This window comes from Rattus norvegicus, chromosome 19 (genome assembly GCF_021556685.1).
Source record: "Rattus norvegicus strain SHRSP/BbbUtx chromosome 19, alternate assembly SHRSP_T2T, whole genome shotgun sequence".
Taxonomy (NCBI): domain Eukaryota; kingdom Metazoa; phylum Chordata; class Mammalia; order Rodentia; family Muridae; genus Rattus; species Rattus norvegicus.
Window position 1 is genome coordinate 10157620 of NC_141552.1, and position 18502 is coordinate 10176121.

The following is an 18502-nucleotide window of genomic DNA, read 5'->3' on the forward strand; positions in this document are numbered from 1 at the left end:
CCCTGTCCGCAGATGAGGGGGGCTAAAACCAGATTAGCATTTCACTAGAGGTGCCTGGAGAAGGGACAGTGCTCAAACTTGAGAGATACAGACTCCGTGACTTCCCAGAGTGAATTTAAGCCAATCAGTGGGTTTCTGATATTCTCTGGGCTCGCCATGGCATGATGGTAATGATGTCCAGTACACAGACATAGCTGTGCAGCTAGGTAACTTAAGGGAGCAGTCTAGCCTATGGCCAGCATGAACTGAGTTCCAAGAGTGAGTGGCTCCCCTTATCCACCCTATGAAAAAAGTGCACACACACACACACACACACACACACACACACACACTCATTTCCTCTCCAAACAAAGAGGGCTCAGTTGCAATGAAGTATAGCCAGAGGCTAAGCACACCATCAGCCTGACCACCATCACCTTCCCACCCTTTACCAGCTCCAAACACTAGGCAAAGAGCTCTTAGATCTTGGTTCAGAGCTGTCACTGCTGAGATATCCCTTCTCCGTGGGACATCTTACTGCTGTGAGATCCCATTCGAGCCCAAAGCCAGCCTAAACTTTCATTTCCCCAGCTCGAAAAAGGAAGCCTTTTTTTTTTTTTTTTTTTTTTGTCTTGTCATTTGTCATGAGTTCTCGATGTGTGAATCTCACACATCCCACCTATGCGTGGAGCAGAGGACAGCCGCTGGAGCATCTGCAGGCTAGCAATCTGCAGATGCTAACCAAAGTACAAGCATTCCCGCCCAAACTGGTCTTGTGCAGATTATAGCAGCTGTCATGCGCCCACCACACACTACCTGCCCAGCACATGAACTGACAAGTGAAACTACAAAACTTGCAAAATCTGTGGGATTTCACGAAGTCGGTGGAGGCGAGGCAGAGAAGGCAGCAGGAGACCACAGAGAAGGATGTCTGTGGGGAGAGTGAATGACGTCAAAAAGATGTCCTGAGTTCTCAGAACACTCAGTGCAGGACGGGGTGGGGGCGGGGGGGGGATACCGAAGAGGTGGGTTAAGAGCACTTGGTGCTATTTCGGAGGGCCCCAGTTTGGTTCCCAGCACCTACATGGTGGCTCACGGCTATCAATAACTCCAGTTTCAAGGGATCTGAGCCCCTCTTCTGACCTTGGAGGCCACCAGATACACACATGATCCCCTTAAAGGAGAGTTGTCAGAGTGATCCTTGTTTTTGAGGAAGCCCTAGGTCTTTTTTGGTTGCCTGTTTGTTTTATTTTCTTAAGTCAGGGTTTTTCCACTATAGCCATTGCTTTCTGGGAACTCACCACGAGGTAGACCAGACTGGCCTCCAACTCAGAGATCTGCCTGCCTCTGCCTCCCAAATGTTGGGATTAAAGGTGTGTACCACCATAGCCAGCGAACCCCGGTATTTTTGTAAAACGAAAACAGTCTCTTAATAGCAAGGATGCTACCACTCAATTTTGTAAGAAATCTTCAACACTCAGTATGCGTTTCATTCTTCCCAAACAACTCTGCACATGACCGTAATTAGAATTAAAACATTCTTAACCAGGAAGTACGTGATTCATTTATCTTCATAATCTTCCATCTTTTTTTGGACAATAGCTCAATCCTGCCCACACGTTTCTGGGACTGTTGGTCCAGGATGTGATGGGGGGGATGCCATCCTGATTTTCTTCTTCCCAGACAAAACTACAGACACCCTACCCAAGGAAAGAGATAGCACCTCAAGGGATGGCACAAGAAGGTCGGGGGCTCTGCCAAGCACCATTGCACACCAGAGGGGAAAACTCCACAGATGGAATAGGTCCCCATCACACTCCTTTATAGGCCTGAAGTCGCTTTGGTTATAAAACTAAGGGAAACTGAGGCCCAGTGAGGACATGGCTCAAGCCCAGTCTGCAGTCAGCGCGGGCACTGGGAAGAATGCAGTCAACCAAGTGAAGACTTGGTGAAGCTCTCCACGTGGGTCCGTGGTGCCCACTCCTGTCGCCGGGCTCCTAGCCCGTGGTTGGCGGGAAAGTCGAGGTTGCGGATCCTGCCTGGACGACCCCATGCTTGGGTGGGCTAGCGGGGGTCCGGTAGCCTGGCCCCAGGCCGCCGCAGACCGCGCCCCACGCGGGGCCCCCGCCCGCTCCCCTTCCCCTCCCCCGGCAGGAGGAGGAGACTCGGCGGCCCTCCCCCGGCCTCCCGACGGCCGCCGCAGCCAGCCCCGCGCCCTCTCCACCCAGAGCAACAGCTCGGACGTCCGGAATCCCGGCCCTGGCCTTAGGTGAGTGAGGGCGGCGGGGCGGGAGGTCATCGCGGCCGAGGACTCGCTGAAGTCCCGGAGCCTCTCACGCGAGGGAAGAACTTTGCAGCGAGGGACAGGAGCCCGGGCGGCGCCCGCCGCACCCCAAACTTGAGCTCAACTTTTTAGTCCCCACTTGGGGTTCTCCAGCCCGTCTCCATCCGGGTGGAAGCCGGGTCCCGTGGCGGGACAGTGGGGGAGGGGTCGCCGGTGGAATGCCGGCAAGGCCAGGAAGGGGGGTGGCAGGCGGGGGCGGGATGTGGAACTCTCCCGGGGGACCCAACGTGGTCACCATGGCGAGTGCCGGACGGACGGGTGGCACTGGCCAATCAGAGAAGGGCTTTACGCCTAGACCCGTTGCGCTGCCAATGGAAACCAAGCGGTGGGGTGGGCGGGACCACGCCTTGCAGGACCGGACCCCCGCACCCCCTCCAGCCGCTAGGGGGAGCGGGGCTGGTGGCTCTTGAAGGGGCTACCAAGTGGGGACTAAGGCTGCTCTGGGCCCTGGAAAACTGAAAACTTAATTTCGGAAAGGAATGCGGGCAAGTGGGGCAAGGGCTTGATGCTAAGAGAAAGGAGGGGCCTCAGCAGCCCATTGCCCTGGTAGTACTGAGGGGTAGCAGCGCTCTTGCCCATCCCGCGACTTAAGCTTGTGTAAGTGAATGTCCCTTATTCCGCCCGGATCCTGAACTTTTTTGTAGAAGTATGATGGGTTCTTATTGACACTGAGTCTGCCCACCTGCTGGAGATATTAAGAATCTTCTTGGTGCCTCTCAGTGCGATACGTAGGGAAACTGATGCCCAAAAAGGCCAGAGACCTGCACATACCACGAGGTGTGTTAATAGCAAAGCTAGGCTTCATGTCTATTTTATACGAATGTGTGATTCCAAGAGTTGCTGAGAGTCCTGGGACTGGAGTGGGTGCCCATGAAGGCTTCCACTTTCCCTTATTCAAAACACGTTTGTTTTGGCGGGCCTAGTATCTGAAGATCTCACTAGTAGGCGCTCCCAGGGGCATGGTGCTCTTCAGGTAGTCATGACCTAGCCACAAGCTCTGTTCTAGCATAGAAACCCTGCTTTCCTCCCTCTCCAACTCCTCCGTTTCTTTCCTGGATCCAGCAGCTGTAAGCTGGGCTCTCAGTATCCATGGTCAGAGGGACAGACAGCCCACAGTCTGCGGGCTGACCAGCCTTGGGCCCTGCACTTATCCAATCAGGCAGTCCCCTTGCGGTTTCCCGCTGGGCTGTAATCCCTAACCACAGCTAGGCCTGTGGCCCTGGGCTTACCCCAGAGTCTACCTGAAAGTTTCTAAGAGGATATGGGAGGATTCTGAGCTCTGGAGGTCCTGGGTTCCCCATTCCCTCAGCTGATCCTCATCCAGGTCTTAGTGTTGTTCATTCTTCTCCGTGGATACTGAGAGAACCAACCAAATATCAAGGGCAGAATACAAAGTTGCTATCTCCTCCCTCTCCCCAATCAGAGCAAGAGCACCTGACTTTGACCTTGACTGCAGATGGGCTTAGATACCTACCTGTATCAGCGCTGGCTGAAAATCGAATTCTAACTTTTAGGATGACACAACTCTCCCAAACTCTGGTCACAGGAGGACTCCCTAATAGGAGCTTTATCCGTCTTCCATGGGCTCAGGAAACGTTCACAGGAGCACCGGCTCCTGCTCAGCCCTGTTCACATAGCTAACGAGACCAAGAAGCTTTTGAAAGCTTCATACAATTCCCTAAAGCGGAGGTTCTCAGCCCTGCTAAAGCCGCAAACCTTTAATACACTTTCTCGTGTTGTGGTGACCCCCAACTACAAAACTATTTTTGTTGTTATTCCATAGTAATTTTGCTACTGTTATGAATCATAATGTAAATATCGGATATGCAGGATATCTGATTTGTGACACCCCCCAAAGAGGTTGTGACCCACAGGTTGAGAACCACTGCCCCTGAAGGAGATGGTCCTAGTGTTTAGGAAAACAAGCACAAAGTATTCAGAGATTAGGAAACTCTTCTGGAGCGAGGGGTTGTTGCAGGTCTGTCTTGCAGGGTGTGTGTAGGAGTTTACAGATGTAGAAGGAAAGAGGGAGCCATTCCAAGTGAGTGTGTGAACAAAAGATGTTGGTCACTTCCTATGGGCAGCACTGGATCTGTGACCTGTAATGAGTGCCCAGTCAAAGCCTCCTTGTTTCCGGGAGCAGGGGGTGACATAGTTATGGCTGGGGTTCAGGAGCTTTGAGACCTGCCACTCTGTTGCAGCCAGGGTACAGCTCTACATCCCCCGTCCCACCAGTCAAATTTAAGCAAGTGCTGTACGAGGGGCCCACCCTATAGGCTGTAAGCAACACACATTCCCTATGAGTGGAAGGCTGTGCTATAAGAGAGGCCACTGGCCGGGTATGGCTGGCTGTGGAGTGGGACAGAGCATCTCAGGCATTTCCTAGTAGTGGTTCCTGAGTTAGAAGGGGGATGAGGGGGACTGGCTTTAGGAAGGACGAAGACAGAAAGGAACTCTCTGGGTCTGTGGAGGCTGCTTCCACCCTGAGCTGCTCCGTGGAGTGCAATGGCTGCATTGTGGTAAATCGAAAGCCCACCCCCTATAATGGCACTGAACGGGGGGGGGGGGAGGAACAAGTGACTGGCAGCTGGGGCCCCTCTCTACAGCATGAGGCATAAGTCAGGCCTGTGTGGACCTGGGTTAGCAAAGCTTCTTGAGTGTTTCCAAGGCTGTCATGTGAGGAGGGTGGGAATGGGGAGGTGTGGCTAGGCAGAGGCCAGCTGCACTGGGGTCTGCACAGGTGTGCGTGTGGGGGGAGGGGTGGACGCGCCTCACCTCTTCCCCCATGCATGTGCGTACCTGTCCTGAGCCCGAGGAGAAAGGCAGAAGGTGTTCACGGCCTTCCTGTTACTGGTTCCCACCTTTTCCCCCACCCTGCAACCCAAGACTGGCCAGGGCTGACTTTGGAGGCCCCAACCTGGAAACTATTAGGGGCCTGGATAATGTCTGCCCTGCTCCTGTTTCATGGGCTTAGATTTTCTAGAAGGAGCCGGTTGGAGTCCTCTCTAAGCCAAGCAGAGCCCTTTGCCAGGCCTGGCAGCTCCAAGCCCGTGGAGATGGCAGCAGCCCCCACTGCCACACTTCTACTGTAGGGCTGTGGAAAGGCCTGCCTTCAGGACTGGTACTTGGGCTTCCTGCCAGCCCCACTCTTCTTTCCCACTGCAGATGCTAGTACTGTTTCTTTTATGGCTGTTCTGATGGAATTGGGCCAGGAAAATGGGGAAGGAGAGGAGCAGCGTGTGTTCAGAGCTCTCTTATGTTTAGGGGCCCATCCGTGTGGTGGTACATGTATTCAAGTGTTATCTCTGTTTGTATAGCTATGTGCCCACATGTCCATCTCTGACTGTGTGTGTCACTTATCCCTGTTTCCTGTGGATGAGATTGCTTGTATGTTCCCAGATGTGTCTCTGTGTGCAGAAATGTCTAGATGCTTGTGGGCGCCAAGGCTACCAGCTCATCACACGGGCCGAGACACTGAGTCAGCGAGGACACACTGCCTGTTAGGAACTAGAGCCCGGGTCTGTGTGGCTGTCTGGTGACTGTCTACACAAGCATCCTTGGGGTCGAGATATGTATGGTACTGTAAGTAGTGAGGGTGGCACGGGCTTGGGGGCATAGCTCAGTGGTGGAGGGCTCATTGGTGGCTTTGCGTGGAGGGGACGGGAAAGCTGAGAGACTCAGGGTTGCATTGATGTTACTTGAATACTCACATGTCCCAAACATGGACTTCTGAAATGTAGAGCGTCTGCTGCATACCTGCCAAACATCCTGGCCCACAGAACTGTCGATTGTTAATTAAGCAACAAGGGTCCAGGGGAATCCGATGAAGGAATTCTGGGCTTCCTTACCCTGCCCCCATTGTACAGGTGGAGAGACTGAAGCCCCCCGAAAGGCCCAGTGGCACAACAAAGCAGCCTTGCAGGGATGAGTTGAGGGGAGTTCGAGCCGGGGGCAGAAGGCCCCTACTGGACTCCTTGGGGTCACCCTGGAACACTGTTCCCTCCTCCTGCTTCTGCCACTACTGCCCCCTTCATGCCCTGAGCATGCACAGGGCTGATTCGGGTGACTGATGGTGGTGGGCACAGCCCAATAACCTGTTCTTCCGCAGGTCTGAAGAGACATTCCAGAGTATCCTAGAGAGCAGTGGGTCAAGGCTTTCGTCACTCGCAGTGGTATCATGTAGGTGTCTGTCCCACGCGTCGTCCTTGAGCCTAGCCGCAAGTTCGCACCCAGGGCCAGCCCAGCCTCACTATGAGCCACGGCCCGAGCCCCCGGCTGGCTGAGTCCCCGCAGCTGTCCAAGAGCAGCCTGCTTACCATCCTGGGCAGCCCGTCCCCGGAGCGCATGGGCCCGGCCGACTCGCTGCCACCCACGCCGCCTAGCGGCACTCCATCACCCGGACCACCACCCACACTACCCTTGACTGCGCCCGCACTGCTGGCCGACGGCGACTGGGAGAGCCGCGAGGAGCTGCGGCTGCGGGAGCTGGAGGAGGCGCGCGCCCGAGCCTTGCAGATGGAGAAAACAATGCGCTGGTGGTCGGACTGCACGGCGAACTGGCGCGAGAAGTGGAGCAAGGTGCGCGCTGAGCGCAACCGTGCGCGGGAAGAGGTTCGCCAGCTGCGCCAGCGCCTGGACACGCTCACCAAGGAGTTGGCGGGCGCGCGCCGCGAGCGCCAGGAGGCTCAGGGCGAATGCGAGGCGCGCGGCCGCGAGCTGGCCCGGCTGCGGGGAGCGCGCGGTGCTGCAGACAAGACACATGAAGGCCCGGAGGCGGAACGCGAGCACGAGCCAGTGCGGGACATCGGGGCGGAGAGGTCGCCTGGCAGCCAGGTGCGCCCAGCAACGGGGCTTGGAAGAAGGCTGAGTTTTGGGCCAGTGTTACACAGGGGCCCAAATGGGAAGGAAGAGCGAAAAGGGCTAGTAAGAATCTGGTTTCCAGTGAGGTGTAGATCAGTCTCACTTCCACGTAGTGGTGGTGGTGGTGGTGGTGGTGGTGGTAGGAGCTAAGGCAGATAAAAATCACCTTGCTTTGGAGATCCACAAGTTCTACCTGCCCCCCCCCACACACACACTTTAGAAGTCATCAAAATCAAAGAATCTTCCACACCAAGCACAGGGGAGATTCGTGGACTTGGCTTAGATTCGAAATAGAGCTGACTTCTCATGCTTTTCGTCCTGAAGGGATGTGGTCCCTGAGTCAGGCCTTTGGGATGGTTGGCAGAAAGACTCCCCTCCCCCCAAAAAAGTTAAGCTGGGACTGGGAGGAGGCATATATATTAGCTGTGGGAAGTGCAAGAATCCATAATCCATGGTCATGACAGAAGCCCAGAGGCTGGGGGCCTGCTGAACCTGGGTAGTGGCGGTAGTTGTCCCCATCACTCAGGGCCTGCAGACACATTGTCTCCTACAGCAGACCTGAGACACAGGGAGGTTCAGAACTAAGCTCCTCTGTGTTGGCTCCTCCAGCTGAGGGGTTTGTACCCTGGTGGTGAATCTTGCACAGAAGTTGGGCAGGATGAACTGGTATGAGGGCAGGCCATGCAGGCAAGGTCTCAGCTTTGATCCCCAGAAGACCAGATCCCAGCAATGGGACTCTTAGCTGCTCCCCTCCTTTCCGGCCTAGCCCTCTCCCTATGGCCTGGTATCTGGAGACATTTTTCTAACCTATCTACCAAGGCCTCCTGCTCTCTTTGTCCTCTTGTTTGGTGGTCATCACAGCCCCAGAGTCCCCAGGGACAATTCAGAGTCCCAGGTCTGCTGTCTGAGTGTACACACCAGCTGAGGTAATTCCATCTGTCCCAGGTGGCAGCCAGAGTGCCCCACAGGACCATGTGAGGCCAGGAGGATGGGAGGTCAGTCCTCCACAAGTCCTCAGAGCCACCAGTGTCCCTGTGTCCATGTTTCCTCCTGAATTGGAATCCTAAGCCTTGGTAGAATTCCTGCTTCACCAGTTCCAACTAGTGCACCCAGTGTTTGCATACTTGGGGTGATGGGGACCCTCGCTAGGGACGTTCCAGGATACAGGAAACCCTGGTAGTTGGCACTGTTCTTCCAGGATGGGGGGGGGGGGTAGAGAAGAATGAAGCAAACTGCAAAAGATAAAACCAGGGCTAGGAGGCACTGTGTCGCCTGTCTCAGGTCAGTTAGCAAGCTCATTCCAGAATAGGGCCTCAGATAGCCATGAGGATGGTGGCCAGAGAAGGGCCTTGGACCAGGCGCAGTCCCTCACTTTGGTCCCCACAGGAGCTGGACCTGGTAGAGAGCCTGCTGAAGAGCAGACCAGAGGAGCTTGAGGGCTCCTGGGATGCCTGCAGTGTGGCAGCTGGGGGCTCTCGGGTCAGCTCCGGACGCCAGGATCGCAACCGCCTGCCCTGGGAGGACACAGCCGGCACAGAGGAGGATACCTCCAAGTTGACCGCCCTTCGGCTACGGCTAGATGAATCCCAGAAGGTTCTCCTCAAGGAGCGAGAGTGAGTTCTGGGATGTGGGGGCTGGAGCAGGGCACCCCCAGAATCCTGAGGCACGGTCCCAGGTTTTACTTACCTCAGGGTGATGTTTTTTGTTGTTTTGGACCTTTTGGCCATTTTTCTCCCCTTCCCCGCTGCAGCCCCCACTTCAGGACTGAACCCAGGGCTTTGTGCTTGCCAAGGAAGTGCTCTATCTACCGTTGAGCTAAATTTAAACCCCAAAATCTAAGATTTTAGAACAGTGAACCCACTACAATCTTAATTTTTTAATTTTGTGTGTGTGCATGATGAGTGTGTGTGTGTGTGTGTATGTGTCTATCCATCCTTCTCTCTTTGTGTGTGTGTGTGTCTGTCTATCCATCCTTCTGTGTGTGTATATGTGTGTCTATCCATCCTCCTGTGTGTGTGTGTCTGTCTATCCATCCTTCTGTGTGTGTGTGTGTGTGTCTATGTCTATCCATCCTTCTCTGTGTGTGTGTGTTTATCCATCCTTCTGTGTGTGTGTATGTGTCTATCCATCCTTCTGTCTTTGTGTATGTGTGTGTGTGTGTGTGTGTGTCTGTCCATCCATCCTTCCGTCTGTGTATGTATGTGTATATGTCTGTGTGTGTCTGTGTGTGTCTGGTGCCCATGGGTATTGGAAGAGGGTATTGGATGTCCTAGAACTGGAATTCAGCTGTTTGTACACTGCCCATCTTGGATGATGGGAGCCAACCCTGGGTCTACCGTAAGAATAGCAAGTACTTTCACCTCTGAGCTGTCTCTCAGTCCCCGTCCTTTGTTTTTAAAGTAGGGCCTCAGTACATGAACCCATGCCGACCTTGAGCTCAAGCTACGGTGGCCTCAAGCTCACTTCTAGTGGTAAAAAGGGTAGCAGGTTCCGAGAAAGCAGGGACGATGAGGGAGCTAGGAAGTTTAAGGTTAGAGGAGTTGTATTTGGCACAGCAAAGTAACAATTTGTGAGCAAGTGGGTCTGGAGGCCCAAACCAGTTTGAGCTGGAGGTGAAAAGGCAGGGGTCATGAACAGGTGGCCTTGAAAGCTAGGACTGTGAGAATCAGAGGCGTGGATGGGCAAGGAGAAGGTTATGGGGTGGAGTCCTGGTTCTGTCAAGTCCAGAGGCCGGCAAGAGGAAGGGGAGCCATTTGCAGGGAAAAGGAACCAAAAGAGACTGTGTAACAGGAGAGTGGATGGCTGGACTGAGTGGGCACTTAGTTGACGGATGGATGGATTTAGAACATGGAGGTCGTCAGGGACTCTGAGGGTGATTTGAGAGTCTGCCCTGATGATGTTCATGAGTATTCTACAGCTCTGGTCTAGGAAATAAGTGTATAGATTATAAACTCGATTCACACATACGATTTTACTGTAAAATATAATCACACAAGGACTTGGGAAGACGGGATTAGCACAGTGGTAGAGTGCTTGCCTATCATGAATAAAGTCCCTGTTCCGTGGGACCGGGAAGGAAAGGGAGGAAGGAAGAAAGCTTACCTCTGATGACAGTTGGACTCAGGCTTCTATGGGTGTCATTACATTGTTGGCCAAGGAAAGCCAAAGGGACCAGTAGCCAGCAGAAGCCGGGGAGAGGATGACATGGGTTCTTCCTGACTGGGTTCCCCGGCCCACACCTCATCTCCGACTTCTAGCCACAGAACATCTGGGCGAACACAGTCTGTTGTTTAAACAACAACAGCAAAGTCAAACTAATATACTTCCTGAAATAGGAAGTCAGGACAAAAGAAGTCTGATAAAGTCTGTGTGCTTGCCTGTCCCCACTCCCCAGGGATAAGCTGGCTTTGAGCAAGAACATCGAGAAGCTGGAGGGGGAGCTTAGCCAATGGAAGATCAAATACGAGGAGTTGAGCAAAACCAAGCAGGAGATGCTCAAGCAAGTAAGCCTGGGGGTGGGGGTGAGGGTGGGGGGCTTCCTGGTGGTGGTGGCTGCACGCTGGGGAGTTCCAGCCTTGGGGACAAGTTAGGATGGAATTCATTCACTCACTCAGCCGCAGTTCCAGGTCGGTTACCAGGACCTGGATCAGGTACCAGCCATAGTTCCAGGACAGGCGGGTAATGGTAGCCCAGCAGGTAAGCTCTGTGAGCCATGAAGGCATCAAGACAGCATGAAGGGGATGGGGTGGAGGTCAAGGAGGGCCTCTATAAGAAGACATGTGAGCAGGGTCTAGTGGGTCACACCTGCAATCCCAGCCCTTGGGAGGCCGAGACAGGAGGATTGCTTTGAGTTCAAGGCCGACTTGCATACAGAGTGTCACCCTGACTCAACATCCCTCCTCCATTCCCTTCCTACATGAAGGGGATGGATGAAGCCATTCTTGAGCATAGAGGGGATTTGGGTGCTCACAGCAGCAGCCCTGGAGTAGGCAGACACCTGGCGTGTGCTGGACACTGAGAAGGTCGTGTGGCTGGAGAATCCTGTCAGAGGGAGGATCAAGGGGCTAAATTTCAGAGGGTTTGAGACCAGAAGTGTCAGCTGTGACATTGAGTGTGTATCTGAAACCGAAGCCTCTTCGGCAGTCAAAGGAGCTGTAACCTCACGGTCCCTGTCTCAGGTCCCTGTCTCAGCCACGAGGTGCACAAAGCAGGCTACCTCTTCTGCCTCTTGTACAGATTGGGTATGGCCACCAGGGGGCGCAGCCATCCTGGGAAAGCCTTGCTGGATCCTCTGGGTTCACAGAGGCCAAAAGACCAGAGACTTGACTTGGGAAAATTGCCCAGACAGGATCTTTCCTGGTAATCTCTTCAAGCTCATAAACGAGTCCCAGAAACCCTGCCTGTCTACTTGAATCTCCCTTCTTCTTTTGGGGTCCGGGAACCTCACCCCACACTATCAGACTGCCAACTGTTACAGAAGGGCACTGACAGAGCGCAGACGTGCAGCTGTGCAGAAAATGCTCTCCTGCCTGGCTTCCTTCCACAGTATTGTCTTAGAGGCTCACGGTGTGCTTGTGTGGACCAGCAGCTTGGGAGAAGTGCCCACAGCAGTTCTGACGTCCATACATCCGCACTGGCGTTGAGAGCCATGGGGAAGGCAGACACGCTCTCTTGGGTGCACAGTCGTGTGGGCAGTGAGAAGAGGCTAGGTGAATGGGAGGAGCTCACGGGAGAAAGATGTCGCAGGACTTTGTGAGAAGATAGGAGTTGAGTACTCTCTCAAGGCGCCAAGAACCGTCAGTGATCAGCCCACTCTGAGTCCTTCATTACCTCGGCTGGTGCTCACCTCTAGTATTAGCTCTGGGATCTATTCTGGTGGCCCTCATGACCAGGTTGGGTGATGTTCTCGCAGCTCAGCATCCTAAAGGAGACGCACCAGGATGAACTGGGCCGCATGTCGGAAGACCTGGAAGATGAACTGGGTGCACGCTCTAGCATGGATCGCAAGATGGCCGAGCTGAGGGGTGAGGTCAGTGGCGGGCAGGATGGAGGGGCAGTGCTCAGGGGATTAACTGATCGGTCAAGTAGGGGAAGGAGAAAAGTCCCAGCTGGGCTGTGAGGGGCCGTCCACACCCCAGGGGCTTAGCCTGCAGGAGGCACCCCCTTTCCTACACAAAACCCAGAAGCACCCCCACATCCTGCACACCGTGGAAAAAAAAATAAAAGCCCAGCATAATTATAGCTGCTGCAGCTGGATCTGCTTCCTGGTGCCATTTTTGGCTTCAGGAGAAGGGGGGGTGGTGGTTCATCTAGTTTGTCTCTCCACTCCTGTCCCCCTGGAGTCTCACTGCCTCCCCTCGCTGGCTGTTGCAGATGGAAAGGCTCCAGGCAGAGAATGCAGCCGAGTGGGGCCGCAGAGAGCGGCTGGAGACGGAGAAGCTGGGCCTGGAACGGGAGAACAAGAAGCTGCGTGCGCAGGTTGGGGACCTGGAGGAGGCCCTGGCCCGCAGACGACGACAGAACGCCAGTGCCCTGGACTGTGACCTGAGGGCCAGCCAGGCCGCCCTTTTCGAGAAGAACAAGGTGGGACGGGCGTCCAGCTGATCAGCCCACTATTGTATGGCCTGCAAATAGATGATTGCAGTATAAGCTGAGCCTCCTTGATCCCCAAGTCAGACATCAAACCCCCAACTTTGAGCATCAACCCCATGCCTTAAAAGAGCAGGAAATTGGGGTTGGGGATTTAGCTCAGTGGTAGAGCTCTTGCCTAGCAAGCGCAAGGCCCTGGGTTCGGTCCCCAGCTCCGAAAAAAAGAAAAGAGGAAAAAAAAAAAAAAAAAAGAGCAGGAAATTTCACGCCTACGTGTGGTAGGTACCAATCAAAATGTGAGGGCTGAAGAAAATTGCCCTCAAGCCCTGGTGACATATGCATTAAACTACTGGATTCTATGTTTAGACCCGGGGCCTGTCCCCGAGAGATCTCATGATGTATGTGTAAGTACCCCAAAAGCCCCAAAACTCTGGAATCTAGGCAGAAGATAGAGGTCCGTAGAGTACCTGTCAATGGCGTCCTGTGTCTCACCCCATGTACCACAGAACACAGTGTGACGTCTCACACCTATAGTCCCAGCACTCGGGGAGTAGAGGCAGGGGGATCATAAGCTTAAAGGCACCCTTGGCTACAGAGAGAATTCAATGAAGACTTTATTATTATTATTATAAATAATACTTGAGCCTAGGCACTTCAGATATATTAAACTCCTATAAAATGAAGCAGTTGATAATTATAGCAGCTCGGAATGCTGAACACCTACTGTGCGCTCCTGGCAGCAACGAGCAGACAGGTGTGTCTACCTATTCCGTGAGTGACGGTTTAAAGGGAAAGAGTGCTGTCTCCATCATATGGTCAGACCCGGTCAGTCCTGAAAAGGCTTCCCGTCGGGGGGTGTGTGTGTGGGGGGGGCAGCGGCTTTGAGCCGAGGTCTGCAGGAGAAGCAGAAGTTAACTGGTGGTAAACTGACCTTCCAGAGGGTCAGTGAGAAGAGGGAAGTCACAGAAGGAGTGAGAAATGAGGGCTCTGTCTAGGTGGGTGGGGGCGGAGGGGAACTGGCAGAGGTAGCAGGAGTCGTGGCTGTGGTGTGAGAGAGCAGCCAGCAAAGGTGAGGTGGGAAGCTGCCAGGTGGAAAGGCTGTGGTAGGACAGAGGGTGGGAGGCCATTGAAGTTCCCAAGGCTGTAAGGGATGATAGTCCCTGCTGGGATTGGTGGAGGGGACAGGACCGGTGAGCCCTTCAGTGAGAACTGAGATACCCCAGAGCTGGGCGGCCATCTCTTTTCCTGGCTGTCCCGCTCTGACCTCTGCTTTTCTCCCATGCCACACTCCCCAGGCTAGCTCATCCCCAGAGCCAGAAGTTTAATACCACATGCTTGTCACGAAGACTGTAGACCTCATTGCTTCCCCAGATCCTGACCTGCAGCTCCACAGCCCACTGCACATCCTCCTCACTCAGAGTTACACACGAGGCTGGAGCCTCTGATCACAGGCCCAGCCTTCTCACCTCACTAGGTGGCACTGCCAGCCCCCAAGTTGATCACTAAGTCTTAACACTCAGAACGTCCCAGGAGGTGGGGGATTCCTTCAGAGGAGACACGAGGCCCCGTGGGTCTCCCTGGGTGAGCACTCGGCCTGAGCCTCCCCACCCCTGCAGGAGCTGGCAGACCTGAAGCACGTGCACAGCAAGCTCAAGAAGCAGTTCCAGGAGAAGGTGGCCGAGCTGGCACACGCCAGTCGGCGCGTGGAGCAGCACGAGACGGAGGTAAAGAAGCTGAGGCTGCGGGTGGAAGAGCTCAAGAAAGAACTGGCCCAGGCTGAGGATGAGGCAAGTACCAACAGGCCTGAGAGGACCATATACCTACCTGTGCTCCTGTGTGCACCTGTGCTCCTGTGTGCACCTGTGCTCCTGTGTGCACCTGTGCTCCTGTGTGCACCTGTGCTCCTGTGTGCACCTGTGCTCCTGTGTGCACCTGTGCTCCTGTGTGCACCTGTGCTCCTGTGTGCACCTGTGCTCCTGTGTGCACCTGTGCTCCTGTGTGCACCTGTGCTCCTGTGTGCACCTGTGCTCCTGTGTGCACCTGTGCTCCTGTGTGCACCTGTGCTCCTGTGTGCTGGGGGCCTAGCACCTGAGACAGGAAGTGATGGCAGCTGGAGAGAAAGGAAAGTGGATGGGCTGAATGGATGAGCCAGTGAGGTGGTGTAAATGGTTAGGTAGAAGGCAGGAGGATTCCCCCCATGCACAGGGGACTAGATGGACAGAGGGCTGGAGAGCGGGGTGGAGGTAGAGCAAGTGTCCAGTGGATGATAGGTACGCAGACAGACCGATGACTGTTTGGGTCAGTGGGCAGGGGAGGAAGGGCATCTGAGGAGAAGCAGGTGAGGATGGTTGAAAGGCTATGCGACCAGACATTGGTGGGTGCTGGGTAGATTGATGCTGCTAGATCTGGAAGGCTGGTGGCCTGCGGGGATAGAAAGCAGAACGGAAGTGGTCCTAGGCCAAGTGCTCAGGAGCAAGAGCTGGATCAGACACAGTTCAGGAACAGGGGAAGTAGCTGAGCCAGGCAACTCTCCCCGAGCTGATCCTCACGTTCTCTGTCTGCTCGCCCCAGCTGGACGAGGCCCACAACCAGGCACGGAAGCTGCAACGGTCGCTGGACGAGCAGACGGAGCAGAGCGAGAACCTACAGGTGCAGCTGGAACATCTGCAGTCCAGGTAGGCGGGGGCGCTCTGCTGGGGGGAGCCTCCTAAGTGCACGGGGCAAGGGCCAGAACCCTCAAGAGAGCTGGAGGGGAAGACCGAGAAGGAAGAACTCTTGGGGCGAGAATCCTGTCCCCTCCAAACAGGAAGGGCCAAGGCCAGGAAGCTGGTGGGGAGTGGCTGCAGGAAGACAGCCCAGCTGTGGGCTCTGAATTGTCTCCTTCGGGTGGGCGGGCTGATGGTGGTGTGAGTATGTGGAGGGCTGCCAAGGAGGCCGGGCTCTGGACCAGACCAGTGATGTTGGGAATCCTTGGCGAGAAACAGTACCGTCACCCCAGTTCTTGGGGATGGGTAACCCCAGGGACAACAGGAATATGAAAGGTTGAAGGTAAGGAAATGGCAGAGTGGGCAGGCCAAGTGCCTCAGCTATGGCTGGAACCCTCAGCCCTTGAAGGAAGTGGAGTGGGGCTTAGACCCACCCACCCGGCAGACTGCCAGTTCTGCTCCCCATCCCACTGTCTCAGCTCTGAACCCTGCCTCCGCCATACACTTTTCACTTCCAAGACTATCTGGACGTGGCAAAGCACTTCAGGCAGAGCCCTCCAGAGTCATAGCTGGGAAGCACCAAGAGCTTATGGGTGGCTACACTCATACCTGCCTTCCTACCTGTGGGCGAAGGGACCCGGAGCCTAAAGCCAGACGCTTTGGGTAGGTGGAAAGGTTGAGTGACCTTAGGACACTGAACCCTCCTGGGTCCGCTCCCCCATCTATAAGATGGAGATCAATCGCCGTGAAAGTGAAGAGAGCTTATTGAGTCTTTCAAAAGCACCTGAACCAACAAACGTGGCGTCATCATTTGCACTTGACTGGGGATCTAGCACGATATTCCAAGACCTGGATTCGATCCTCAGCGCCACATAAATTCAAGAGATCGAAGCAGATCAGAAGTTCAAGGATGGGGGTTGGGGATTTAGCTCAGTGGTAGGGCGCTTGCCTAGCAAGCGCAAGGCCCTGGGTTCGGTCCCCAGCTCCGAAAAAAAGAAAAAAAAAGAAAAAAAAAAAAAAAAAAAGAAGTTCAAGGATGTCCTCAGCTACATAAGGGAATTGGAGGCTAGCCTGGGCTTTATGAGAATTGTTAGGACAGCACCTGGAACAACAAATGCTGTTTGCTCTGATTGGCCACACCCATTGCCTTTCCTGGGAGGGGACTAAAGTCTGGTCTAGATACTGTGTCAAGAGCCTGCTTTGAAGCAAAGGGGGTGGGGGTGGGGGATGGGGAGGTCTTTTCTCTCGGGACTTAGAAAACAAGGGAAAGCCCTTGCATGACGACCCAATAGTGGGTGGCCTGGTGGGATCTCCTGGCCATCAGCACTGGGTTTACTGAGCATCTACTTCGTGCTGCTGTGTGCTGAGAGCTCGTGGTTAGGATGGGCCCGGTGGCTGTGTCACATAATCAATGGGTCTCAGATCCCCCTTCGCCTAAGTGACACCTGAAATTTATACAGGGCCCAGGCACAGACCTGAGTCAGGATTATTGCATACCCAACTCCACACGGTCCAACCCTGTAAATATTCCCCCCAACCCCCCAACCCCCCCACCCCCGTCCCCTCAGCAGGTCACTCAACTGAGCCTGGGGCTTTCCAGAAGCCTCAGCCACATTCCTGGGGAGCCATAAACTCCCAAAATGGGCAGCCTGGCTCTGCTCAGCCTCGCCAGCACCTCTGTCAGGGGCGGGCAGGGCCACCCAGGATTGCTGCCTCATTTTAGTTTGTAACTTTTCCTGCTTTAATGTTCCGGGACGGGGCACTAAATCACGGCGCAGTAATGGAGCCGCACTCTCGCCCCTCCCTACCACGTTAATAATTCATGCCTTCCAGTAAGAGGCATGGGGCTACTGCCTTGTTGGGGGCAGCGTGTTTCCTCCAACCCCTCCTCCTCACATGATCGAGGAACCAAACCCATCTCAGTCAGTTCTCCCGAGTCTGCCATCTACATCAGAGCTGGCTGCGCAGCTCAGAGCCCAAGCCCAGTGTCCCCTGTCCGAGTGACTTTGAGCAAGTCCTTGAACTCCCTCATGCTTCCATATCCTTGTACGTAAATTGAGGTGACGATGGTGTCTCCCCATCCAAGCACAGGTACCTCAGAGTACATTGCAGCTCACAAGGGCCTCGCCGCTGCCGGCAAAGACGCAATATGGTTCCTGCTCTGACCTGTCACCCCACCCCTCAGGCTCCGCAGGCAGCAGCAAAATGCCCCCCTTTTTGGGAAGATTCGGAGTACCCGGTTTGGCACCGAGGAAGCCAGAGATGGAGCGAGCGACCTAGATGAGGATGAGGACCTGCAAATCCAGGTGGCCTAGGACATCCAGGCAGAACAGGACTGGCCCACAGATGCCCAGCTGAGCATCCACTCAAACCAGATGGCCTTCTTCACTGTCTGTACTTGCTTGGGTTCCATTCCCCCCTACACACACCCCGCTTTGAACCACTTCCTCCTCTCCCAGGAGGGCAACAGTTTCACCCACTTTCGCCCCAGTGAAGGGGGAGCCTGTCGGATATGTATATTTTATATATGCCCAGGGTTGCTTGAACCCATCCAAACAACCCAGCACCCAGATCTTAAGACCCTACCTGCATAGGACTTCATGCAGAGATGGGACCATGGTGAGGGAGGCTTGGTGGTCTGGAAGGGGATGTTCATATTAAGACACTATGAACTCAGACTTTTGTAATAAATGGACTTCAATCTCTCAGGGCCGAGTCCTGAAAGTGTAGGAGACTCTGGGAGGAGGCAAGATGGGTCAGCATCAGCCTGCTCCTAACGTTGAACTAGAGTCCAGGATTGTCGAGGGAATGAGTGAATACCGGTGCAGCCCGAAGGATCTGTTTCCAGTTTGTCAGGAAACAAGGCGATATCGTAGACGTCTTCTTTGGACGAGACGAGACTTCAGTTCATGGGCTCAGATCTCTGCTCTACCCTTGACTAACTGTGCAACCTCAGGGACATCCCTCACCTTCTCTGAGCCTCAGGGTTTCCATCTGCAAGTCAGTACTCTGTGGCTCACTGGAT

The 18502-nt window shown here is 54.5% G+C and overlaps 1 protein-coding gene across 3 annotated transcripts; it reads left to right on the forward strand.

Moving 5' to 3' along the window:
* The first annotated feature begins 2180 nt into the window (after positions 1–2180).
* Positions 2181–18185, forward strand: Ccdc102a (coiled-coil domain containing 102A). 3 transcript variants are annotated; one of them, NM_001434581.1, is given in 10 exon segments: positions 2181–2248; positions 5723–5905; positions 6432–7156; positions 8570–8796; positions 10578–10686; positions 12096–12212; positions 12557–12766; positions 14389–14559; positions 15344–15447; positions 17663–18185. In NM_001434581.1, coding segments are annotated over 8 exon segments (1650 nt in total). In that variant the 5' UTR covers positions 2181–2248; positions 5723–5905; positions 6432–6574; the 3' UTR covers positions 17793–18185.
* The last annotated feature ends 317 nt before the right edge of the window (positions 18186–18502 follow it).